General features: G+C 39.8%; 1 protein-coding gene and 1 long non-coding RNA gene across 3 annotated transcripts; both read right to left on the bottom strand.

Annotated features, from left to right (window-relative positions):
- Nucleotides 1-638: 638 nt before the first annotated feature.
- On the bottom strand, nucleotides 639-14269 carry LOC138372037 (uncharacterized). Its single transcript, XR_011230651.1, has 2 exons — nucleotides 13695-14269; nucleotides 639-11916 (listed from the first exon to the last, which is right to left on the bottom strand). It is a non-coding gene; the product is annotated as an uncharacterized lncRNA (long non-coding RNA).
- A 3540-nt stretch (nucleotides 14270-17809) lies between these two features.
- On the bottom strand, nucleotides 17810-27790 carry LOC123765758 (uncharacterized). Of its 2 annotated transcripts, none has more exons than XM_045754486.2 (5): nucleotides 27460-27790; nucleotides 26589-26757; nucleotides 20754-20937; nucleotides 20311-20428; nucleotides 17810-18774 (listed from the first exon to the last, which is right to left on the bottom strand). In XM_045754486.2, exons 1-5 carry the CDS (start codon nucleotides 27644-27646, stop codon nucleotides 18629-18631), a joined length of 804 nt encoding a protein of 267 aa, XP_045610442.2. In that variant the 5' UTR covers nucleotides 27647-27790; the 3' UTR covers nucleotides 17810-18628. The 2 variants fall into 2 exon arrangements, with proteins under 2 accessions (XP_045610442.2, XP_069193237.1); XM_069337136.1 differs by lacking the exon at nucleotides 27460-27790 and adding an exon at nucleotides 27116-27431.
- Nucleotides 27791-27833: the final 43 nt, after the last annotated feature.

The following is a 27833-nucleotide window of genomic DNA, read 5'->3' as shown; positions in this document are numbered from 1 at the left end:
CCCATACGTGTATCAACAAAGTCGCAAATCAGGGCAAAGGTCGTAAGTCGAGTCAAACTTTCCGACGAAATTGGGGTCGCATCTTGAAAAATTCATAAGTATTCACAATTCTTACTTCAAATTCGGAGAATTTGAATAATTACGAATTCTTATCTTTGCAATTCGTAAGACGAGGTTCCACTGTAATTAATATTGTGTTAGTACTGTACCTGTATAATATAGAGGCTCAAAAAGTTTTTATTGTTTACTGGACACCTAAAAAGAATCAAAAGTGAATATTAAAATGTAATACTGTACAGTATTTAAATAATACCTCTAGAAACAATAGAACAACATAGCACAATGAACCAATGCAGTAATTATATCAAACGGGTAAGAAAATGAGATAGAAAACCCCTTTCGTTTGCCTGAAATGCTATGTGTACCAGTGGCTTTAGGTATTGTATGTACTAGCTCTATCTATAAATCCAACATTATGTTTGTAAAACAACTACTGTATGTATGTACTTTCCTGAATAAAATTTACTTTACTAAAACTACAAGAAACAACCACAGAAAGGCAAACACCATACTTACCTTCAGCCGCTGATTCTGGCAGTTCTGCCACTAAAAGGAAGTAGGGTTGAAAAAAAGATCACTACTACATCAAAATTTATTTCTTGGAAACTCTATAAACATTAAATAACAGTGTAAAAGAAAATAGAATTTTCATAAGGAATTCTTAACATTACAATTTTATATTTTTCTTTTATTTGTACTAAAATATGAAGCGTAATTTTGTTACTGGTTGTTCTGAGGTGGAACTATCATTATCGACGGTAGTGAAACGAATCAGCAGGCTATTAAAAATTTGTTCCCTGGGATATTATATGGTTAAAGTATAAGGTGTTGGAATAGTTTAATGTGAATTGTCTTGGCTTAACTTTGATCTCTGAACAAAGTTTTATTGTGCTACTGTATTTTTCTCTAAAATTGGAGCTATAGGGAGTGCAAACATTACAATATTAGGATGAGAGAAAAGAACCATGCAAGTTACCTCCTCCATGTGACAAGGCTGGGCACAGTGTAAGCTTCTGAAACATGTAACACTCAACACCACCTCCATGTGACAAGGGCAGGCACAGTGTAAGCTTCTGAAACATGTAACACTCAACACCACCTCCATGTGACAAGGCTGGGCACAGTGTAAGCTTCTGAAACATGTAACACTCAACACTATCTCCATGTGACAAGGCTGGGCACAGTGTAAGCTTCTGAAACATGTAACACTCAACACCACCTCCATGTGACAAGGCTGGGCACAGTGTAAGCTTCTGAAACATGTAACACTCAACACCATCTCCATGTGACAAGGCTGGGCACAGTGTAAGCTTCTGAAACATGTAACACTCAACACCACCTCCATGTGACAAGGCTGGGCACAGTGTAAGCTTCTGAAACATGTAACACTCAACACCATCTCCATGTGACAAGGCTGGGCACAGTGTAAGCTTCTGAAACATGTAACACTCAACACCATCTCCATGTGACAAGGCTGGGCACAGTGTAAGCTTCTGAAACATGTAACACTCAACACCACCTCCGTGTGACAAGGGCAGGCACAGTGTAAGCTTCTGAAACATGTAACACTCAACACCATCTCCATGTGACAAAGCTGGGCACAGTGTAAGCTTCTGAAACATATAACACTCAACAAAGTTTGAGTACCATTTAAGATCCACTATTATTTTGACAAATTCTGTTATAGTTATAAATAACAATGGTTATCCAACAGACTATACACATTCCACACAATATTTAGGAGGTTTAATGTGTTTTAATTAAGCTCTTCATTCTCAGAAATTAATAAAGCTATAGCACACTAGTAATTACCTAAGTGTAATTATCTAAGTGTAGTTACAGGATGAGAGCTACGCTCGTGGTGTCCCGTCTTCCCAGCACTCTGTCATATAACGCTTTGAAATTACTGACGGTTTTTGGCCTCCACCACCTTCTCACCTAACTTATTCCAACCGTCTACCACTCTGTTTACAAAAGTGAATTTTCTTATATTTCTCTGGCAGCTTTGTTTTGTTAGTTTAAATCTATGACCTCTTGTTCTTGAAGTTCCGGGTCTCAGGAATTCTTCCCTATCAATTCTATCGATTCCTGTTACTATTTTGTACATAGTGATCATATCGCCTCTTTTTCTTCTATCTTCTAGTTTTTGCATATTTAATGCCTCTAACCTCTCCTCGCAGCTCTTGTCCTTCAGTTCTGGGAGCCACTTAGTAGCATGTCTTTGCACCTTTTCCAGTTTGTTGATGTGCTTCTTAAGATATGGGCACCATACAACCGCTGCATATTCCAGCTTTGGTCTAACAAAAGTCGTGAAAATTTCTTTAGTGTTTCTCCATCCATGTATTTAAAAGCAATTCTGAAGTTAGAAAGTGTAGCATAGGCTCCTCGCACAATGTTCTTAATGTGGTCCTCAGGTGACAGTTTTCTATCTAGAACCACCCCTAGATCCTTTTCTTTGTCAGACTTCTTTAAAGATTTCTCACATAATTTATAGGTTGTGTGGGGTCTGTTTTCTCCAATTCCACATTCGATAACATGGCATTTATTCACATTAAATTCCATTTGCCAAGTGGCGCTCTATATACTTATTTTGTCCAGGTCTTCTTGAAGGGCATGACAATCATCTAAGTTTCTTATCTTCCCTATTATCTTAGCATCATCAGCAAACATGTTCATATAATTCTGTATTCCATCTGGTAGATCGTTTATGTAAACAATGAACATTACCGGTGCAAGAACCGAACCCTGTGGTACTCCACTCGTGACATTCCTCCAATCCGATACCTTGCCTCTGATTACGGCCCTCATTTTTCTGTCAGTTAGGAAATTTTTCATCCATGTTAGTAGCTTACCTGTCACCCCTCCAATATGTTCCAGTTTCCAGAACAACCTCTTATGGGGTTGCTGGTTAGTCAGTAAGCAATTGTGGTGATCTTAATAACCCTCCAGAAGTTGATAGGCCTTCAGGCCTACACCAAACCAACTTATTCTATTTAGTATGGAAACCCAATTATGGCCTCAGCAGGCATAATATGTTAATTCAATGGAAGTCTGACATCTCCAAGACATATTCATTATTGTTAAAATATTGTGTTCCTGTTGGGGTGACACATGGGACCATTCGGAAAATTTCATCTATAGTGATAATAATAATATTAATTTTATTTACAAAGAAATACTACACACTATTTTAAATGTAATGCACTTCTAGCATCAGTACTGTTTGTGAAGTTACTGGTATAAATGCCCATAAATAATTTAATTGAATAATAATAATAATAATAATAATAATAATAAATAATAATAATAATAATAACAACAATAATAGTTTATTTAAAAAATATACAGTATAAGAACATTATACAGTGGCTGCTTATTTGTGACAAAGTGGCATACTTAAAACAGCCACCGGTATGCAGATCATTTGGCCATAACGCAAGTAATTAAGTTCATTATTGATATGTTTATTGGGGTAAACACCTAATACTAAACAAGTTAACATATATGACTTGTTCAAAAAATTTAGCAAATGATATACAATATTTAGGTGATAATGAGGAAAACCATAGGAATACATTTTTAGTATTAACAGTTAACAACAGCAAAACAACAATTTCTTACTTTGGATGAGGAAATGTGAGTGACAGTTGCTATAAGTTAATTTCATTAGTCTTAGTTTCTTTTTTAAAATGGTTGGAAGAAATGCAGCTCATAATCTCATTTGGGAGGTCACTCCATAATTTGGGATCTTTAATCTGCATAGCATTTCTTCTTTGGTTGAGTCTCACTCTAGGAATATGGAACAGACATTTGTGTCTCATGTGGTGCCCATGGGTTCTAGTTCAGCCCTCTAGGAAGCATTTGAGATCAGGATCAGTATTGAAGTTTAGAGTTTTATAGATAATATAAATTTAAGTGTGAGGTGACTGGATATTTAACATATTCAAAAATTTCAGTAAGAGAGAGTGGTGTCTGGGACTGGGGTCTATTATTGTTCTAATTACAGTACTGAGCTATCTTGAGTAATTCAGGGTAGGAGGTAATTTAAAGTTGCAGAACCCCAGGTGCAGATACCAGAGGTGCAAGATATGGACAGATGAGCAAATACAAATATTATAATTAATTGAAGATTTAAGAATCCACATGTTGAATTTTACAGTAAAATATCTGGTATGATATTCATAAAAGATTAGGAAGACTTTTCATAAAATATTATTATTATTATTATTATTACTATTATAGTTCTGGAATATGTTGAGGACTAAAGTATCCTTGCTGGTGGCTTTAACCCCCTCCAGTGTTTGATAGGCCCTAACAACCTTGCAGAGGTTGATAGGCATAAACACTCACCTGAGATTGATAGACCTAAGCAATCCTTCAAAGTTTGAAAGTCCTTAAGCCCAACACCAAACCCAAAAAAATACATACTGTATTTTCACCAGCCCATCCGCCTATTTAGATAGTACATATAGTAACAATGTGGACCATTGTACATACACTGACATGATGGACAATTTGAAAGCAGACTGTACTCGCCTAGTTGTGCTTGCGGGGGTTGAGCTTTGGCTCTTTGGTCCCGCCTTTCAACTGTCAATCAACTGGTACAGTACTGTGGTACAGTACTATTGAATGTGAACAAACCAGGAAAGGTTTAGTACAGTATTTATGTTGCTAATGAAACATAACTGATCCTAACCTAACCATCCTATGCCCAATACATGCTATCTGAGGCTTAATATAGTACATATATGTGCTATAATAGGCCTAGGAAAATTTGTTTAGTTTTTGCTTTATTTTCTGAACTTTATATTGTGAATAGTACAAAATTCTACACTCTAATTGTACTTATGTCAATACAGTGGTACCTCGGATTACGAGCGTCCCTGTTTACGAGTTTTTTGGAATACAAGCAGGATTTGCTCAGAATATTTACATCGGAATACGAGGGTGTTGATACGCGTACAGGCCGACCTAGCGCGTGGTGGCATGGCGATCGCCGCTCAGTTTACCAGTGCCTCACGCCCAGTAACTATTCCGCCTGAATTCTTCACAAAGATTTACTGTTTCTTTTCGGATTGGTGCTTTAAATTTAGAAAAAGAAGTGACTTTCATAGTGTTGTGAGGCATGAGGCATGGGGAGGCTGCCAGCTCAGACAAACCAGCGGCTGAAAGATTTATTGAAGAATTTAAAGAGTTTGCAGAGGCTGAGGAATACCTACTGCAACAAGTGTTTAATTGTGATGAGACAGGACTGTTCTGGAAAAGATTGCCTAAGAGGACATACATTACCAAGAAGGAAAAAGCATTGCCCGGACACAAGCCTATGAAAGATAGGTTTACGCTTGTGCTGTGTTCAAATGCGAGTGGCAATTTGAAAATTAAACCCTTGCTTGTGTATCATTCTAAAAATCCAAGGGTTTTTAAACAGTATAAAGTGCAGAAAATACATACTGTATTTTCTGTGTGATGTGGAGGGCTAATAATAATGGCATGGATGACTAGGATTTTTTTTTTTCGGAGTGAATGAAGTGGTGTGCCCTGCCATAGAAAAATATCTGCAGGAGAAACATTTGCCACTCAAGGCTCTGCTTCCCCTCGACAATGCTCCTGCTCATCCTCCAGGCTTGGAAGATGAATTGTTGCACAGATAGTAATTTTCTCACAGTAAAGTTCCTTCCTTCCTAACACCACTCCTCTAATTCAGCCTATGGACCAGAAAATCATAGCAAATTTTAAGAAGCTTTTTGAAAGGGCACTTTTCTGGAAATGTTTTGAAGTGACTGAAGCCACAAAACTTACCCTCAAAGAGTTCTGGAAACACCATTTTAACATTTGTAGTTCTTTAAAACTCATTGACAAAGCCTGGCAAGAAGTGACTCAAAGAACCCTGATCTCTGGCTGGAGAAAATTGTGGCCTGAATGTGTGACAGAACGACTTTGAGGGGTTTGAACCTGTAAATGATGTGCCTATTGTTGAGGAAATTGTTACTCTGGGCTGGCAAATGGGCTTGGAATTGGATGGTGATGATGTGGAGGAGTTGGTGGAAGAACACAACGAAGAACTGACCACCGAAGAACTCCAAGCCCTTCAAAAGGAACAGCAAGAAGACACAGCTGACGAAGTTTCTCCAGTGGAGGAAGATGAGGCAGCAGCGAATGTCCCTTCTGCAGACATTAAGAAGTGGTGTCAGATGTGGGAAGAAATGCAAACTTTTATTGAAAAGACTTCCCCAGAGAAAGCTGTAGTAGAGCGTTGCATTAATCTTTTCAATGACACTGTGATGCCTCACTACAGAGACATCTTGCGAAGAAGGGAAAAACAATCATCAATGGACTGCTTTGTTGTGAGAATATCGAGCAGTGAGCCACAACCAGGACCTTATGGTATGCAGGCAAAACGTGCCAGAGAATGCACTCCAGAGAGGTCCTCACTGCCTGATGTTATAATGGAAGGGGACTCCCCTTCCAAACAGTAACACCTCTCCTCCTCCCCCCTTCCTCACTATCTTCCATATGCCAACAGCAGTCATCAACAAGGGTAAGTAATAACTTGAACATAGTTTTGTAGTGTAGATTTCGATGAATTAAGTATAAAATTTAGTTTGAAGTGAGGTTTTTGGGTAGTCAGGAACAGATTAATTCATTTCCTATTATTTCTTATGGGGAAATTAGCTTCGTTTTACGAGTTTTCGGATTACTGAGCTGTCTCCAGGAACGGATTAAACTCTTAAACCGAGGTACCCCTGTATATGTACAATGGTCCACATAGTTACAAGAAGTACTGTACTATCTAAACAGGAGGATGGGTTGATTTTCACACACACACAAATATTTTACACCTACATAACACATAAAGTATATAAACACTCTTATATGTAATATAAGTACATTACAATATATCACAGTATAAACGGTGCACCATAACATCCAAGCACTACACAAATTAACACTTGAACACGCATGAACTAAATAACAAAGATTACAATATCCCAGTGGACATAATATCTAAGAGTGGTATTGGTTCAACACTGAATCAGTGTTGATTTGGCACTGCTCTTAGATAATGTGCTCACTGTGATAGATATACATACCATTGACAATATGAAACCCAAATGTAATATTACACTTATGAAGAAATTGGCCAACTACTTGGGGCTCGGTCTCACGATATGCAGGTTGGCATTCAATCCCTGACCGTCCAAGTGGTTGGACACCATTCCTTCTTCCCCCGTCCCATCCCAAATCCTTATCCTAAGATCCCCTTCCAAGTGCTATATACAGTAGTCATAATGGATTCGTGCTTTCTCCTGATAGTTCCCTTCTCCAAGTGGTTGGGCACCATAATCTTTCCCCCGTTCAATCCCAAATCCTTATCCCGATCCCTTCCAAGTGTTATATAATTGTAATGGCTTGGTGCTTTCTCCTGATATTTCCCTCCCCCATATGAGAAAATCAGTAGGAGCTATGAAGACGATTTGAACCTATGCTTTGGGTACTCCCAAGCACACACCTTAGACCTCTACACCATGACATGGTTAAAAGTAATGGAACCTGGGATTCAACTGAATGCCCTATGGGTCCTGAGGTTTCAGCTGAAGCCAAATCAGTGTTTTCATGACATGGTCAAAAGCAGGGCATTCCTCTTGACCAAGTTGTGGTGTAGTGGTCTAAGGTGTATGCTTGGGAGTACCCAGAGCATAGGTTCGAATCCTCCTCATAGCTCCCCTACTGACTGTCTCATTGATACATCACATTAATGTGATTTCTTTGTGCATTTGAAGTGGAACATTGGAGGTGAGCTCCTAAACCACACCCAGAGTGTATGGGGGCAATGCATGAAAAACCCTGACTTGGCTTCATTTGAAGCCTCAGCACCTCCAGAGGATTCAGTAGAATTCCAGGTTGCATTGCTTTTGACCATGTTGTGGTGTATGCTTGGGAGTACTCAGAGCATGGCTTCAAATACTTCTCATGATTCCAACTGATTTTCTCATTGATACATCACGTTAATGTGATTTCCTTGTGCATTACACTTATTAAAGTAATTTGTTTGTAAACATATAATACAGAGGTTTGCCAACAGGGTAGCCTCTAAATGACATGAAACCGTGAGGATAGGCTGAAAGATCTCGTATGACAAGACGAGCAACAACACAGAGGCGACATGGTCACAATATACAAAATACTTAGGTATCAATGCAGACAACGGTGGGATGTTTGATACGGGTTGGTAAAAAATGTGGGGAAGAAAAGGGATCGGGAGAAAATGCCAAGCCATTATGACTACCTAGCACTTGGAGAAGATCAGGATAAGGATTTGGAAAGGAATGGGGAGAAGGAATGGTGCCCACCAATTGAATGGTCAGGGATTGAAACAAAAACCTGCATGAAGCGAAACTGTTGCTCTACTGTGCAGCCTGAGTGCTTGAGGAGACAATGGATAGAATCTGGACAAGGGACCACACAAGGGGTAAGACCAAGACAAGACGGTACACAAGGGGTGAGACCAAGACAAGACGATACACAAGTGGTAAGACCAAGACAAGACGATACACAAGTGGTGAGACCAAGACAAGAAGACACACACAAGGGGTAAGACCAGGACAAGACGATACACAAGTGGTAAGACCAGGACAAGACAATACACAAGTGGTGAGACCAAGACACGACGATACACACATCAGAGTGAGACCAGGACAAGTGAACAGTGTGTGAGCCACAGAGATAATTCAAAATAATAATAAATGTTTTCAGTGTAAAGATGAAGTGGACCAGGTGAGGCAGCAGATGATTTCCAACTCCATATGCAGATGCAAGGATGACTAAACACAAAGCTAATTAATAATATATAATAAGATTATTATTATTAATGGGTCAGCTTGCCAATTAAATTTGAAGAGGCATGTCTCAGAAGCTGGAAATCTTTTTCTGCACCTAGGAAATTATACACTTTGTTTCAAGAAATGTGAGCCATCAAAGGAAATACAAAGATAAACAAACACTAAGATTAATCATGTAACTGGAACATGTATATTTTTCTGGAATGGATCCTTCAGTAGCTTCCTGAGCTTAGCTCTGGTTACCCAACCGGTCCTCAGGGTGTGTGTACCTACTTTGCGGTTATCTTGTGATGATTTGCAAGGTAATCATAATTACCTTGATTATCTTAATTACCTTACCTAGAGAGCTTGGGGATCAGCGATCAACCCAACACCGGGGGCAACCCAACTGAAAGCATACTATGTGCAGCAAAACCAGTGACTTCCTGAATGAATTAGGCATTCCTAGGTAAACAAGGAAAACGATCATTGCCGCAAGGTAAATATCCTAACAATGTTTCCAACAGCCATCAGACCATCAGGGGCCTAACAAGCCTCTGCCCTCACTCTGGAGATTCCGTCAACAGCTTCTTTCTCTCTCTCTCTCTCAGGTATGAGCTGCTGGTTTTCCTGAAGCACTAGTTTTACTGGAGGGTATTGCCCTAATTATTTGCACTCATTCTTCATAAATGCATTTATGTCTTTCATATAGTGTGTGTGCCCTAGCATTCCATTTTGCTCCGATCGTACTCAGGAACTACCTAATACAGCATGTGTCTCCGTATTGTCCTACCAGAAACACCTGCTCTATTGAAGAGTTGTGAGCTACTGCCTTTATAAGCTGAGTCACCAAGCTTTGGGGCAGTGTATGAGACTTGTTCACCCCTGTGGGATCTAATGATGGGAAGAGACCATGCTGGTGTACATTAAAAGGTCTGCCTTTCATACTGGCCAAGGGCACACTTGGGTCACACAGGTTATTTTTCATAATCCCTGGCTAGGTTTGGGTTCAGTGTCTGCTACATTGAGAGATTTTCCCCTGCTCCTGACATGCCTGCTTTGTGTGATGGGCCAGTATCTCTTGCAGTGATATCTTAACATATGGTCAGACTGGGCAGTTGCCAGGGGTCCCATGCTGTGATATTGTTCATGAGGGATCTCTTGGCTCAGTACATAATTATTTGGCTTCCCACTGCAGAGGCCTGGGATTCAATTTCCTTTTGAAATTATATTTATAATATAAATAATCTGTGCATTACTATCTGAGGGTCAACTTTAGCAGATGGGCAAAGCCCATCATCTGGGAAGGGGCCCCCAGTGTTCAACACCTGGATAAGGGGCCCCAGTGCCTAACATCTGTGTAGGGGCCCTAGTGCCCATTACCTGGGTAAGGGCCCCAGTGCCCATCATCTGGGTAGGGGGCCCCAGTGCCCATCATCTGGGTAGGGGGCCCCAGTGCCCATCATCTGGGTAGGGGGCCCCAGTGCATTGCTTTGCCCAAGGCTTACAGTGCTGTAAAGACCACTCTTGTCCCTGTCTTTTTTTATCTTTATTGATTTGGCTGGGTTGATATGACTTACCTATCTGATTTCGTACTTGACACTGAAGTTTGCAGTTTTTCAGGATGTGCAACAGTATTCTTAAATCATAATGGCCATTGCTGTTGCCCGTGTTATGCAGCCTACTAGATTCTAATTATGCATTAACTTGTAAATATTTACAATCACTGTACAGCAAGTGGACAAATTTATCTATGTTTTGGGCCTAGGTCCCATCCATAAAAAAAGTATATGGAAGACATGGGGTGGCAGAGGAGAAATATAGAGGAAGTGAGCTAGAAGAATAAGTAAAGAAAGGCAAAATAATCATTAGGAGAAAGCACTATGCCAGTTTGACTATACAGTGTAGCCTACATACCTGGTTGATACCCCAAAGCTGTAAATGCCAAGACATTATTGCAGTTCAAAATAGAGCTGGACAAAATCTCCAGCAAAAATGAGGGAACATTTGACCAGCCACTGGCTTCTTGTCCACCATCGAGAAACAATGCCAAAATACTTGGATCATCAAGGATTGAACGCTGGCCCAAGAAGAAGAGAGTTCACTGTTGTACCAACCTGACTAAGTGAATGAACTGAATGAGTGAAGGAAACACTTTCCATTACAGGTACTTTAGAAATATTAATACTGTATAACAATGAATTAGAAGAAATAAAGAAGAATATGCAGTAGTGAAAATTGTCAGTAAACCAGCATGATAAATATTAGCAGTGGATGAGATAACTAGAGCCCACAGGGAATAGTGAAAAGGTTTGTTTTCTAGCTGCTAAAACAGTTAAGGATAGTTAATAAGGCTGCTTGGAGATTTATCTGTCATGGGCACCTCTTTGAAGTGGCAGAGATAAAGCAAGGAAGATCCGAAACATATCAAGATCACTTAAAGTAAAAATTATAATAAATGTTTTGTATATGACACAAACACTGTAGATATAATTACCATAACTTAATTCAATTGCGAGACATTTTATCTAGCAGAATTAAATGTGATGTACTCATCATTTAATATACATCCTGCAGTGATCATTATGTCCTTTATTTTGTAGATCAGATATGATGCACTCTAGCATGAGTGGCAGCTAGTATGTGGTTGCACTTGTTGACATTTTATATAAATATTGAGCCAGACCCCTTTTTTCAAAGCTTAGATGTAACACAAAGAAGGGGCAACAGCTTCAAGCTCAACCAGCCACAATGTAGGACAGAACACAGGAGATGTTTCTTCACCCATAGGATTATAAACCCATGGAACCGCCTACCTGCAGAAGCCGTAAATGCCAAAACATTAATTCAATTCAAGATCCAGCTGGATAAAATCATCAGGACAAATGGGGGACAACTGAAAACAATTGGCTTCCTGTTCTCATCAAGGCCATTAGTGATAGTGGCCCTCAGGTAAATTTGGGTACAGCATCAACAAATGATGTTTGTCGCAGGTGAGTGTTGGGACAGGTGTCCTCTGGCAACCGCTTCACACCATCTGAAATTGAACACTAAATTTGATCAAAGACCATCATTTACTGAGTTGCATTATTCAAACTGCAGAAAAACTTAAAAATTTAAAACCATAAATACTGTATACAAAAACTTTTTTAAATGTAAGAAGTATTTTCCTTTGGTTGCTGCTTCCTACAGTGGTCAGGAACATTCACAAGGAGACATACGGCACAGGGATCTTTTTAATTTATTTATATATACAAGAGTTCTTACATTCTTGTACAGCCACTAGCAGCATAGTGCTTCGGGCAGGTCCTTAATCCTAATTTTCCCCAGAATACGACCCCACCAAATCGCTTAACAACCAGGTACCCATTTTACTGTTGGGTAAACAGAGGCTACAGTTATGGATTGATGCCCAGTATATCTTTCCCGGCCAGAATACGAACCCAGGCCAAAGCGCTCATAAAATGCCAGGAGAGTGTCTTACCACTGCGCCATTGGGACTGCTTTTCATGCTACACCTTCAAGGGTATAATGCTTGTGAAACTGTACCCCAGTAAGAGTCAAAATAACTTAAACTAGCTCCTCAGCAATTGCCTAAGGCAGAGCAACATTGCAAGACAAGCAGTCACCATAGTACAGTATAGTATCACCTTTAAATTGAACATCATTTGCTTTATTTCTTGAACATTATAACATACCAGAATGTTAGTTTACTTCTTTTTTATTATTTATATACGCATTTACCCCATTATACCTATAAATAATTTACCTAAATTATTTTAAATTTTGCCTGAAATGCTTTGCATGGTAGTAGATTGATATTTATGTGTTGTTGTTGGCCGAGAGGGCGACAACAATCGAAGGATCGGATGCGCACATATTTATGTGATTCCCTGTACTTACAATTGTCCCCTAATCTTATGTTTCTATGTATGCATATTCTTATGAATAAAATTATTATTATTATTATTATTATTATAGAAGGAATGGGGACGAGACACCAAACTAACCTTCCTGAAAGAGGAGCCAAATTTGCCCCACACTCAGACTTGGAGGACCCTTGCATGCCCTCCAGAGCCAAATGGTGCACAGAAGCACCAAACAAACTAGGATAAGTCGACTCCTATACAGTACCAGAAATGGTTAAGGACCACAGGCATAATTACACTGCAAATCAGACATGACAGGGCGGATCTCATCAAACCTTAAAATACTGAACAATTTGGAGGATATTAATCTAGACCACTTCTATAAAAGGTCAGATGTAACTCAAACAAGGAGTAACAGTTTCAAGTGCAACAAACCAGTGTAGAACAGAAAAAGGAGATGCTTTTTTCACCCACAGGGTTATAAGCCCATTGAACTGTCTATCTGCCAAAGCTGAAAATGCCAAAACATTGTTAAATTTCCAGATCCAACTCAATAATATCAACAGGACAAATGGGGGAACCTTTGATAAGCCGCCAGCTTCCTGTCCTCGTAGAGGCCACTATAAAGATATAGTTGCCCTCAGGTATATTTAGGTAAATTTAAGTACATCCAGAACCTTCAACACTATGTTCCTACACCCAGAACCTTCAACCCACTGTTGCTACACCCAGAATCTTCAATGTTGTGTTGCTACACCCAGAACCTTCAACCCACTGTTGCTACACCCAGAATCTTCAATGTTGTGTTGCTACACCCAGAACCTTCAACCCATTGGTTACACCCTGAACCTTTTGTCTTGTAAAGGCAGTGGAATAAATTTAGTTTTTTATTCATTCTGATAGCTAAATATTAAATATAATAAAAATATTCAATAAACTTTCTTACCAGTGCCGTCGGTGAAACACAAGTTATATGCCGAGGCTGATGTATTGTCTTACGGAACTCTTAGGTAATAATAATGACATACATCACGACCACCGCCCTGAGGTCACAACCTCTCCGTAGGGTGCAGTCGCACCTTCACAGTTCCCCAGTATAAGCTAATGATACTGGTAATGGCTCCAAAGGGCCACCACTATTCATGCCCGTGCCACCTTTTGGGTGGCTTAATCTTCATCAATCAATCAATCAATCGACCACCGCCACCACTGTCATTGATGAACCCCGCAGCGGCCGGTGTCCCCGGAGGCAAAAACAACCCAATTATCGATATTTAGTCAAGACTCGCTTCCTCTGTAAGCCCAGTCGTTCCAAGACTTTCCTTCTAATATAATTCATAACTTGGATGAGAAATATTATAAACATAATGATGACAGAGCTTGCAAAGACAGGAGACCAGCTGAGCTTAACACCGTCGTCTGCAGGATTGTTTTTGTTGTTGTTATAGGGTTAGGGGCGGCTACAGCACGTCTGCAGTGTTTGTTATGTCTACGCTTGGGAGTAGGCCTAGTCGATCTTGGCGCGCGGATTGAACGCTCCTGACTGGGCTTTCTTTCCCCACCTCATCCAGATCTCATTTTTATTTATTTATTTATTTATTTATTTATCTATTTATTTATATATATATATATATATATATATATATATATATATATATATATATATATATATATATATATATATATATATATATATATATATATATATATATATATATATATATATACACTAAAGTGCATTGGGGGTTAACAGACAACATAGATTTATTTGATTTGAGGATTTATTGCCAAACAATTTTTTTTTTTTTTTTTTTTTTTTTTTTTGAGATATATACAAGAGTTGTTACATTCTTGTACAGCCACTAGTACGCGTAGCGTTTCGGGCAAGTCCTTAATCCTATGGTCCCTGGAATACGATCCCCTGCCGCGAAGAATCGTTTTTTCATCCAAGTACACATTTTACTGTTGCGTTAAACAGAGGCTACAGTTAAGGAATTGCGCCCAGTAAATCCTCCCCGGCCAGGATACGAACCCATGACAGCGCTCGCGGAACGCCAGGCGAGTGTCTTACCACTACACCACGGAGACTGCAAATAGAAAGTTTTGTCAATGTTGAGGGTGAGTTTGTTGGCAGTTAGCCAGAGATGGACTTTATTTAGCTCAGTATTCACTGTGACATTTAGAGCAAGGGGGTCAGGACTGGAGTAAATGAAGATCGTGTCGTCACCAGGTAGGAAACTATGCGTGGATGAAATTAGATACTTTTTGGTTTTACGTTTGAATAAGGCATAGATTGGAGAGCTGTTTAATTCGTTAGATTTATTTACATGCTGCTATGACGGTATGTTTACTCACAGGATGATAATGAGAAAATCTGTAGGAGCTGCGATGAGGATTCGAACCTATACTCTGGGTATTCCAGCCCGTCCTCCAAACAAAGATCCAAAAGTGATTCCATGCACACGCCAAACCCCCTGTTTATGAATGAAAAGCGGTTTACACACGACTCACAACTGCTGACGTTCGAACATATCCGGAACAAGTGCTTCACTGACGAATTTTGTTCGAATTACAACGCTATAAATGCTTCACTCACGTACTACAAATACAAATAATCGCCAACAGAACCTAAACACCTAACCTAACCTATCCTATGCCTATATATACACAATATGCTAATATATTATAATATTAATTTATACTTGAGAAAATTCCCGTTTTGAATGAACAGTATGTTAAAATTTATGAATGCGTCTGTGGGGTTGACCGCTGAATGTAATGGACTTGAGTTGAGGACGGGTTGGGTATTCCCAAGCACACATCTTGGACAACTAGGCCACGACAAGCCCTTGTACCAATTTTCTCATTGGTTCATCACGTTAGTGTGATTTCTCTGGATATTGATAATGTTTACTCACAAAATGATAATGTTGAATGGTGCTGCCCAATAAACTAGCCGTCGGAGCATAATATAAAAATTAAATCTGCCTTGTCATGTCCCTGCAGTGTTGTTAGCCCTGAGGTCTTCAACCATTCCTGGTATGAGAGTTGACTTTGTTTTGGAGTGATTTTTGTCGCCCGGTGTTGAACTTCCAACGCAGGTATATTTATTTCATTTTGAAGGCGAGGTCTCTATGTTTATATAGGGGTGCACCAGAGATTTATAGTTGTTTTTAGGATTTTTTTTTACTTTACTGCAGCTCCCAGTTACAAAAAGTACTATCTAAACAAGTCGCCCTTGATTGTAAATATGCAAATATTACCCCTCTGGGCCAAGGGAAAGTCCCCCTAGATGGGAAATATGTAAATGTCACCCCTCTGGACCAAGGGAACGTTCCCCTAGATGAGAAATATGTAAATGTCACCCCTCTGGACCAAGGGAATGTTCCCCTAGATGAGAAATATGTAAATGTCACCCCTCTGGACCCCTCGGGTTGTCATATGATAGTTGTGATGTGCCTGGTTAAAGCTATATGCAAGTTCTTGCATTTTTTATTATTACAAATCATTTGCCAGCATTCTGACCATTTATGTTCATCTTGATTTCTTTGCAAGGCTCCAATATCGTTTTCGCGTCCCACTTTACCATAGATCTTAGTGTTATCTACAAATTTGATGATGAACTTTGCAATATTTTCATCCATGTCAAATGTGTGACAAAAAGGGCTGGCCTTGAGATGGAACCTTGCGGTACTCCACTCGTCACATTTCTCCAGATTCATTTCCATTTAAGACGACGTTTTGCTTTCTTCGTTTTAACCATTGTTTTATCTATTCTAGTATTTTATCAATTATTCCATGTGCTTGTAATATCCATGCGTCTTTCATATGGTACCTTATCAAAAGCATTAGCGAAGTCCATGATACCATTTCCAAGAATGTGAGCAGGTTAGTAAGGCAAGGTTAATTTTGAACAAAACCACGTTGTGTCGATTCTACTAGATTGTGCACTGCGAGATGGTGAATAATTCTTTACCATAGGATTTTGTATATGAGCTTGCAGATATGAGGTCGGACTGGTTGATCGGTAGTTTTCTGCCAGACACTTTCTGTCTCTTTTTAAGATTGGGTGACATTGGCATATTTACAATCTAGGGGGACTTTCCCTTGGTCCAGATGGGTGACATTGGCATATTTACAATCTAGGGGAACTTTCCCTTGGTCCAGAGGGGTGACACTTGCATATTTACAATCTAGGGGGACTTTCCCTTGGTCCAGAGGGGTGACACTTGCATATTTACAATCTAGGGGGACTTTCCCTTGGTCCAGAGGGGTGACACTTGCATATTTACAATCTAGAGGGACTTTTCCTTGGTCCAGAGAGGGTCACATTCATATTTACAATCTAGGGGGACTTCCCCTTGGTCCAGAAGGGTGACACTTGCATATATACAATCTAGGGGGACTTTCCCTTGGTCCAGAGAGGGTGACATTTGCATATTTACAATACTGTAATTCATTATGGCAGGGGCTTTTGAGCCTCCCCCCCCCTCAAAGCCGAATTACACACAACGCCCAGGATGCAGCCCAATAACAAACTGACCAATTCCTGAGTATCTACTCACTGCTAGGTGAACAGAGGCATTTGCATTAGTCCAGAGTTTCAGTGGTAGATAGGATAGACTTCTGATAGGAGTTTCAGTGGTAGACATAGTTTATCGGCGGTTCCTCTATGATTTTGGATTAAATTTCTGTGCCGCTGTCAATAGTGACTGTTTATATCGGAAGTAATCTTATATACATGAGTGAAGGACTGCATCTTCTCTACCGTGATCACCTGCTTTCTCCTTAGCTTTAGCTTTGAACTTTTGCATTGATCTGTGTTTCTCAGCTCCTTTAGTGTGTCTCTCAGTTCGTTGCCGGTTTTCCTGTTCTACTGTGAAAGCTGGCGATGTGCAAACGTTGTTAATTACAATTTAGAATTGCCTATTTACTCACTACATTTATCGGTAATTATTTTAAGCAACGAGGCATTACATTGATAAGTAAAACTAGTTCTATCAGTCATCGGGATTAAAAAACCTCACATAAGCTGTATGTACCATAAAGAAAACTAATTGATCTGTCTAATGTATGTCAATGTATTTATATGACCTAAAACATACAACATTATTTTCGCCTTCCTTGTTTACAAACTGCTGAGAATACAAAACAGTGTATAAGTTTGAGATAAATAGTCACAAAAATCACATTGGAACAATGTGTTATACAATACATAAAACAAAAATTACCATTTTGTCTAATAAACTATAGAAAATGCATTTACATGTGAATCAGAATGACATACACAATTATAATGTAAGATAAATACGAAACGTTTGTGAAGATTGATAGAACATCAGACAGGCAAAATTATGGAGGAATTAGCGGTAAATACGTCATATTATAATGAAATAAAATAATTCATAAACACTCATAGCTTCATAAACTAAAACAAATTTTGAAGTGGTGATAAATAGTTCTCCGTTGCTTGCTACTAGTAACAGTGATGGGGGAATCATTCATGTATATTCTCTCTCAATTAAACACTCTCTCTTAACCCCCAATGTACCTTCTTGTATATAAATAAATAAATAAATAAATAAATAAATAAATAAATAAATAAATAAATAAATAAATAAACAAACATAACCGCTGTACACAGGTCTCCAGCTGCATGACAGATTTCGAATTTGAATTTGAATTTGAGATGTCTGCCGTGAATGGTGATGAAGTGAGGGGCGTAAATGATGAGAGCATCGGGTGCCAACCCGCTCTCCAACAAGACACCACATATATGACTTATTGTTTATAGTCAATATCTTGCTTATGAATTAGTACCTATGTGGTATATTCCCAGTTATATTTTTTTCAAGGCCGGGTGCAGAGTCAGATGAGCGACTACACGGTGACGGTATCCCTGGTGAGGAAGGCAAGAATGGCTGCAGCAGTCTTAGGGTCGAGGTCCGCGCCCCGCTGGATCTCCTGTGCCGAGGCCTTCACCACACCGCCCAGCGACCCGAACCTCTCCACCAGCCTCGACATCTCTGAGGGCCAGACAGTGACACGTATTCACTATAGTGAAATATTCTCTGAACTAACACCATTCTCATATTATACGATAAGAAACTTACAGTTGGCTACATCAACACTATTCTCATATTATACAATAAGGAACCTACAGTATAATAATAATAATAATAATTTTATTTAGGTAAGGTACATACATAAAGAGATTTTACAAAGTTTGTTGGCTTTATAGATAGAGCTAGTACATACAATGCCTAAAGCCACTATTACGCAAAGCGTTTCGGGCAGTACATCACATCAACTGGTGATACAGCTACATCAACACTATTCTCATATTATACAATAAGGAACCTACAGTTTTCTTCAAAAACACTATTCTTATATCATGTAACCCCGCTTTTTATCGAACAATTGTGTGTACAAAGAAGTTAAAAACGAAAGTATGCTTTATTTTTGCTAAAACGGGGAGTTTATTGGGCAACGTCTCTCATCCTATGTATTATATTAATCACCACACGACCACTATTAATCCACCCAGAGACACTTCAACATGTTACACCACCAAGACCACATTTACTCCAAACATCTACCACCTACGGGCCACTCATACCTGTGTCACCTCTTCCTGTTGAAGATTAAGTCACCACAACATTACTAATCACTTTTACAACAACCAAGACCACTTGCTTTTGGGAAAATCCTTCTTGAGAAATGAGGTTACTTGAACCAGCGTTCTGGTGATTTCCAGACACCTGCCGTAACTCACTCAGCCACGATAGGACTGAGTATAGGCCTATCAACTCGGAACTATACTAAATTCACTGGGTGGTTATGGAGGCCCGAGGCAGTACCCAACCAGGATTTTACAATAGGCCTGCTTACACCCTGGCCTGCAGGTAATGTGTTTACACCCTCCTTCAGATCACTAAGTAATCACAATGGCGTGATATACCAGCGAGAAAATAATTTTGGGGGCAATGAAATGACTCATTCACCAACCGGCGTTCGTAAAATCCTGGTTAGATACTGATTTGGGCCTCCAAAACTACCCATGAAGTGAACTCAGTAGAGTTCCGGGCTGATAGACTTTTGTCTTATCGTGGCTGAGTGGGGGGGGGGGGGGTGGGGTTAAGGCAGGTGTCTGGAAATCACCAGAACGCCGGTTCAAGTCATCTCATTGCCCCAATATGAGATGACATGAACAGTAGTTGGTAAAATCATGGTTGGGTTTTTATCTTCCCATTGTCTTTTACCACCTCAATCAGTTACTACCGTTATTACAACTGTTAACAACTTACTACAGCTATTAGCACCTGCAGCTACCACCAGTTACTACAACTATTAACACCTGCATCAGTTACAACAAATAATAACTCCTCCAGCTGTAGTATAGCTGTAGTAACTGCACCTCAAGGTAAGGTAACTGGTGGTAGCTGCAGGTGTACCTAAGAGTTGTCTCGCATGAGCCAATATAGACTTTCTGAACCATAATGACTGTTCACTGAACAATACGGGAAGAAATAATGAATAGAGAAGAGCGTGGGTGTACTGACGGTGGAAGTTGAGACCGATGACTCGGCCCATGACGTGGGTGTGTTCCCTGGTGATGGCCGCCTCCACCATCCTGCCCATCCTCGCCTCCACCACCTGCCGCCGCTCCTCCAGCGTCGCCTGCAACACCCGCCCCATCATACTATTAACAAGCTTAGCTACCTACACCAGTATGCTGCTACCCTATTCTATATCAGGGATTACAGAGTATAGATCAAGCGCTGGCTATGAGCTCACCACTTAATCTAAAGTCACTGATAACTGATCAGATCTTGGCTTTTCTTCTCAATCTGTGTTGATAACGGACTCTGCTGCTCTCTTGGGACCTGCCTTAAACTATCTCAAGCAATCGATTCCTTTTGAAATTAAGAGTGTAGGGTGTTTGATGACCCATATAATCATTATGGTGTACATAAAGAAGGAGGAGGAGGTTGGGGAACATTACCTTGGCTAAGACCTGGATGTGGGCTGCTGCCTGGGCGTGGCCGTGGGCGGGCAGGATGAGGGGCGGGCGGGGCAGGAGTCTCAGCTGCAGCTGGCCTATAACACCACCCACTTCCTCCTCCCCGAACACCGCCCCCACGACCACCACCACCGTCACGCGGTGACCCCGCATGAACGACCTCACTCTGCCACAATACAAGCCACATACATCAACACAAGCCAGGTCACGTGTCGTCAGCAACACAACATCCAGCCTTCAACACCAAGCATTTATTTTATTTATTTATTTATTTATTTATTTATGCATATACAAGACTGTACATAAGGAATGTGAGGATACAAATATGGTAATTACAGTCTTGTAAAGCCACTAGCACGCGCAGCGTTTCGGGCAGGTCCTTAATCTAAGAAAATTTTAAGGAGGTAAATACTTGCAAAATTTATAGACAAAAAAATGATAACAGATTACATGGAATGAAAAAAAAGATGATGAGAGAAAATTATAGGTACAGTATATTAAAGCACATAGGTAGCTATGATTGATTGCAATGACAGCTTAAAATGGTAGTTGACAACAAATTGGTAGGCACACTACAGCAGAAACAATATAAGATTGATTGCAATGACAGCTTGAATGGTAGTTGACAAAAATTGGTAGTCACAATACAGCATATGGCTAGCACATAAAAGAAGACAGCAATGAACACAATGATAAGGTTGTTTGATATTACATAAAAATTAGGAGATTGGGTAACACTAGGTACAGAGCAAATTTAAAGCTCAGTGTAGGAAACTAAATAGATGAAGTTAGGTACTTTTTGGTTTTGCTTTTAAATAAGGCAAAAGTTTTACAGTTTTTCATCTAGTCTAACTCGTAGAAACAACATTCAAACCTTCCCACATTCTTACAAGAATGTAAGAACTCTTGTATAAATAATTAAATAAATGAATGAATAAATAAATAAATACATAAATCAATAAATAAATAAAAACCAATAAATCAGCATTGGCGGGCTAGTACTGGGACGCGTCTCCAACCATTACCACACGTGCAGTCATCACAAGATGATAATCTGCTCACAAACTGCAGGTACAATGAAGAAGGTCGTGTCTAGTAAATCAACAAATGAAAGGTTAAGTGTTACATGGATCAACTACTAAAGTCAAGTGTAACATGAATCAACAACCCCCAAGGTCAAGTGTCACAGGGATCGACCATTCGAGGTCAACTTTAGTGTCACCTGCATCAACATTCCGAAAATGTCATTTATAAATACTGTATACATTTTTGCTGTTATGAACTGGTCTGACGTTTGAGACAATTTCCCAATCCAATCTATACATAAAAATGTGTCTATCAGAGGGTGACAGCCCGACGCTCGGGGCTAGTTCAAATTTAAATTCAAATGTTTATTCAGGTAAAGTACATACATACAAGGGGTGATACAAATATTGCTGAATTTATAGATAGAGCTAGAACATACAAAGCCTAAAGCCACTATTACGCAAAGCGTTTCGGGCAGGAAAAACACTAAAGACTAAAACTTAATACTAATTGAGATTAAAGTATAAAATGTGTTGAGACAATATAAAAATAAAAAAGGGGGAATATGGCAGAAAAACAGCAAAAATACAATTTGGTCGACAAACAGCATCGTTTAAAAATAACAGACAAGGGTTGACATTATAGGGGTAAGGTAGGTTACAGGGAGTTAATTAGGTAGTGTTTAGTTTTTATCTTAAACTGGTTGGGAGAGGTACAGCCTTTGACATGATTGGGAAGGTCATTCCACATTCTGGGTCCCTTGATTTGTAGAGTATTTCTACTTTGATTAAGTCGTACTCTTGGAATATCAAAAAGGTATTTGTTTCTGGTGTGGTGTTCATGGGTTCTGTTACAACCTTCAATGAAGCTTTTAAGGTCAGGATTGGCATTACAGTTCAGCGTTTTATATATATATAATACACATGAGAGGATGTGCAGTGACTTAATATCTAACATATTCAGAGATTTGAGTAGGGTACCGAGTGATGTCTAGGGCCAGAGTTGGATATTGTCCCAATAGCAGCTTTGTGTTGAGTAATTAGAGGACGTAAATGATTTTGGGTAGTAGAACCCCAAGCACAAATACCATAGTTGAGATATGGATAGATGAGGGAGTAATAGAGCGTCACCAGGGCAGGGCGGGGTACATAATATCTGATCTTAGAAAGAATACCAACAGTTTTTTAATCTTTTTTTGATATATTTTGAATGTGTCCCTGGAAATTCAGCTTGTGGTCAATGAGAACGCCAAGGAATTTGCCATCTAATTTGTTACAAATTTGGGTATTGTTTATTTTGAGATTTATTTGATTAGAGGATTTATTGCCAAACAAAATATAGAAAGTTTTGTCAATGTTGAGGGTGAGTTTGTTGGCAGTTAGCCAAAGACGGACTTTATTTAGCTTAATATTCACTGTGGCATTTAGAGCAAGGGGGTCAGGACTGGAATAAATGAAGGTTGTGTCGTCAGCAAATAGAATTGGTTTGAGGTGTTGAGAGGCATTTGGAAGGTCATTAATGTAGATGAGAAAGAGGAGAGGGCCAAGTATGCTGCCCTGGGGAACACCAATGTTGATGGGTAGGGTGGGAGAAATTGAATTATTCACATAAACATATTGGAGCCTGTCAGTAAGGTAGGATTTGAGGTATTGCAGGGAGTGTCCTCTGACTCCATAATGATGTAATTTAAGAAGAAGGTTTTCGTGGTTGACAGTGTCAAAAGCCTTACGCAGGTCCACAAATAACCCAACAGGGAACTCATTTTTATCAAGAGCTGCATGCATCAAGTTAATCATACCAATAAGTGCATCGTTAGTGCTTTTTTTGGGTCTGAAGCCATATTGACAAAAGCTAAGTATATTGTGTTTGGCTAGATAAGAGTAAAGCTGCTTGTAGATTAGTTTTTCAAATATTTTTGACAAGTTTGGCAGAATTGATATAGGTCTGTAGTTGTTAACATCTGTGAGATCACCACATTTGTGGACAGGGGTTACTCTCGCTTTTTTTAGAATATCTGGAAAGGTTTGGAGTTCAAGTGACTTGTTGAAGAGCAATGCAATAGCAGGGGCTAAAGATCTTAAGGCTTTTTTGTAAATTAAAGTTGGTATCTCCTCAAGGGCACTGACTTGGTTTTAAGGGAAAGGATTATCTCATTAACATCAGTGGAATTTGCAGGCGTTAGGTACAGAGACTGTGAATAGTTACTTGTAAGAGAGTCCTGAACATCAGTAATGGAAGATGGAATATCATTTGCAAGCGATGACCCAATGGAAGAGAAGAACCTATTGAACTCAGTAGCAGTATCAGAGGCAGTAAGCTGACCATCGTTATTGGACAGGAGTATTGGTTTGTTATTTAAAATCTTCTTTGATCCCAATATTTGTGAAATTGTGCTCCATGTTTTCTTAATGTTGCCCTTTGTTTGGGTAAATTTATCTTCATAGTATTTAGTTTTGGCTCGTCTAATTATTTTAGATAGCAATGATGAGTAATTCTTTGAAAATTCTTTGGAGACGATTCCTAACCTATACTTCTTCTCAAGGTCATGTTTTTTATTAATGGATTTAAGTATTCCCTTTGTAAGCCAAGGATTGTTTAGCCTTTTGTTTGTGACTTGTTTCGTTAGCATAGGACAGTGGGTGTTATAAAGGCTGAGAGTTTTTTGAAGAAAGGATTGCACTGCTTGGTTGATGTCCCCTATGTTACCTAATCCGGACTCCCAGTTGACATTAGCAGCAGCAGCTATAAAATGGTCTATAGCAGTTTCATTGTGCAGCCTAAAGTTTATCTCCCTTGTCTACAGAGGTGGTTTGTTAATGTTAGAAGAAATGTGGGGTAATGGTCTGTAGTGCTATCGATGATTATCCCTGAAGTAAGCGGAGAGGTTATGTTGGTCCAGATGTGATCAAGAGTCGTGGCAGTACTATCAGTGATTCTAGGTCTAGTGATTAAGGGTATGAGGAAGCAGGAATTCATACAGTTGAGGAAGCTGGCAGCAGTGGGGTGTTCAGGCTCGCAGAGATCAATATTAAAGTCCCTGCGATAATTAGACGGTTTTTGTTCAGCCTGTTATCTAGTATTAGAATTCTAAGGTTATAGTTGAATTCGGACACATCAGTGTTATGAATTCTATAGACTGCCTAGTCACCTAACTTTCCAAGATGACACGTTGGGGTGCCATATCTAGTCGAGGTTGGTCTCGGTGCTAACCACCTTTGAGAAATATTGCCATCTATAGCGACACCCCTTTTACCTACAATTTTCATGAAGTGAAGTACGAAAAAGAGGTTGTGTTTTCCACTGAGTAATTTGACAGTGCTTCATAATTTTTATGAATCAATGAATCTCTCTCTCACTGAACTACAGGCCAGTGTCCTTGTATACCATGCAAGGTGATGGAGAAGATTGTGAGAAAAAACTTTGTAACACATCTGGAGAGAAGGGACTTCGAGACAACCCATCAACATGGGTTCAGGGAGGGTAAATCTTGCCTTACAGGCTTGATAGAATTTTACGATCAGGTACCAAAGATTAAGCAAGAAACAGAAGGATGGGCGGATTGCATTTTTTTGGACTGTCGGAAAGCCTTTGACACAGTACCCCATAAAAGGCTGATGCATAAGCTGGAGAAACAGGCAGGAGTAACTGGTAGGGCGCTCCAGTGGATAAGGGAGTACCTAAGCAATAGGAAGCAGAGAGTTACAGTGAGGGATGAGACCTCAGATTGGCGTGAAGTCACCAGTGGAGTCCCACAGGGCTCTGTACTTGGACCTATCCTGTTTCTGATATACGTAAATGATCTCCCAGAGGGTATAGACTCATTCCTCTCAATGTTTGCTGACGACGCTAAACTTATGAGAAGGATTAAGACAGAGGAGGATAGCTTGAGGTTTCAAGAAGACCTGGACAAGCTGCAAGAATGGTCGAACAAATGATTGTTAGAGTTTAACCCAAGCAAATGTAATGTAATGAAGATAGGGGTAGGGAGCAGGAGACCAGATACAAGGTATCATTTGTTAGTTAGTTTAGTTCATTTATTATGCACCCCATACCAATCTTGTGGGCGGTAGTGGAAAGGGTTACAGAGGCACATAATGGGCTCAGAGACTGAACCCCAGAATTCATTTAGCTAAAACAGCAGAAGGTAAACAAAAATGGCCACCACCACAGGGGAGGACAGTACCCCAGCAAAGGGATCTTTTGCAGGTTTCTCACAACAAGATGCAATGAAAGGTGGCTTTCTTGGCAGGTTAGTGATCATTGAGGATTTGCTAAAGAATTATGAAGAAAAGGTTATTAAATTGGAACAAGAAAATGAAGGTCTCAAGATTGAGTTTTGTAATTTAAAAAAATAAGTATTTTCCAGCAAGGTAAGGAATTATCAAGCGTGACTGATAAGGTAAGGATGCAGGAGGCACACATCAAGGAACTGGAAAAGGATAATGGTGGCATGGAAAGTGAAGAGTAGGGAATTTGAACAATTAATGTGTCAAGTTTGGAGACTTGTACACATTTGAGTGCAAGAAGTATGGGAAATAGTTAAATAACAAAATATTAAGAAACTCAACAGGTATAAGTACACAATATGAAATGTAGATGTTTATCTCTCAGAATGTTTGGTAATATGTTTATTGTTTGTGATGTGTTTATATGTATGTATTAACACGATTTCAAATACACAAAATATAAAGATATACATTAACTCCACCTTACTGAGATTCATGTCAACAATATGTCACACAAACGTCTTAGAATTTCATCAGTAGCTAAATGAGAGAAGACAATATTTACCTGTCAATCAGCTGGTCTAATGTCTCGGAGGCCGTGTCCACGTGTCCGGCCCCTGAGTCTCCCTGGAGGTCCCCAGAGGCAGTGTTGGGGAGGCGAGGCATCTGCACCACGAGGGCAGCCACGCCACACCGAGGCAGGATCACACTCCCCACACCTGTTTTGTCACTTACTGGGGGGGGGGGGAAATATACGCAGAATGTGGTTATTCAATATATAATCCTTTCAAAGGTAACGGTATAGCCCTACCTGACGCTGCAATTACTGTTACTGGAAATGATAAAAAAGGTAGCATGAGAACTTTAAAAGCTCTCATCTCCCTGAATAATTAAATAATCAGGAATCCACTAGGAAAATTAAATAAAAAATCCGAACGTTTAAGTGTTTCAACACACTATCAAGGATTTTGTATTTTATATTTCAAAGTCAAATTCAAAAATTCAAATGCTTATTCAGGTTATTTCCTTGATAATATGTTGACACGCGAAAACATTCGGAATTTTTGTTCCATTTTCCTATTTGATACTTACGCATTGAAGAGCATGTTGATTTATACTTTCAATTATTAGTCTGCCCAGTTTCAAAAACTTGACACAAAGAGGATGTGATGTAATAAAAACTTGTTGACAATGGGGAATTCAGTCAAAAGTTGCAGAGTTAAACTGACGTCTGAAAACTATGAAAAAAATCAATTTACACAGCACATGTGTTAACAATTATTCCTCTGCTCCCAAGGTGGACCAATGGGGGACTACAGTATCTCCCATGGTGGACTACATTATTTCCCATGCTGGACTACATTATTTCCCCATGGTGGACCCTGGGGACTACAGTATCTCCCATGGTATGCCACGGGTGGCGGAGGTCAACGGACCTCTGATCTTGAAGCCGCTTCCCAGATACTCGGTGAAGGAGGCCTGCTGGAGACTGCTGTGAAGCACCAGGGGCGTGGCCGCACCCACGCCACGCCCACCGTCACCCGTCGTCACACCACGCCCACCGTCACCCGTCGTCACACCACGCCCACCATCACCCGTCGTCACGCCCACCGCCTCTGCCATCACGCACGCACCCGCCACCAACTTCCGAAATAACTTTGAAAAACCCGCCACTTGCGTGCCTTGACTCCTTAGCAGACGACTCTATAAACGAAATCAGTCTTGCATAAGAAGGATCAGGAGAAGATTGAGAGAAGATCAGGATGGTCGGTATAAACTTGGATGGTTTATATAGAGGGTTGAGTGGTTA

This window comes from Procambarus clarkii, chromosome 37, assembly GCF_040958095.1.
Source record: "Procambarus clarkii isolate CNS0578487 chromosome 37, FALCON_Pclarkii_2.0, whole genome shotgun sequence".
In the NCBI taxonomy this organism is placed as follows: Eukaryota; Metazoa; Arthropoda; class Malacostraca; order Decapoda; family Cambaridae; genus Procambarus; species Procambarus clarkii.
This window is presented reverse-complemented; position numbering and strand designations above follow the sequence as displayed.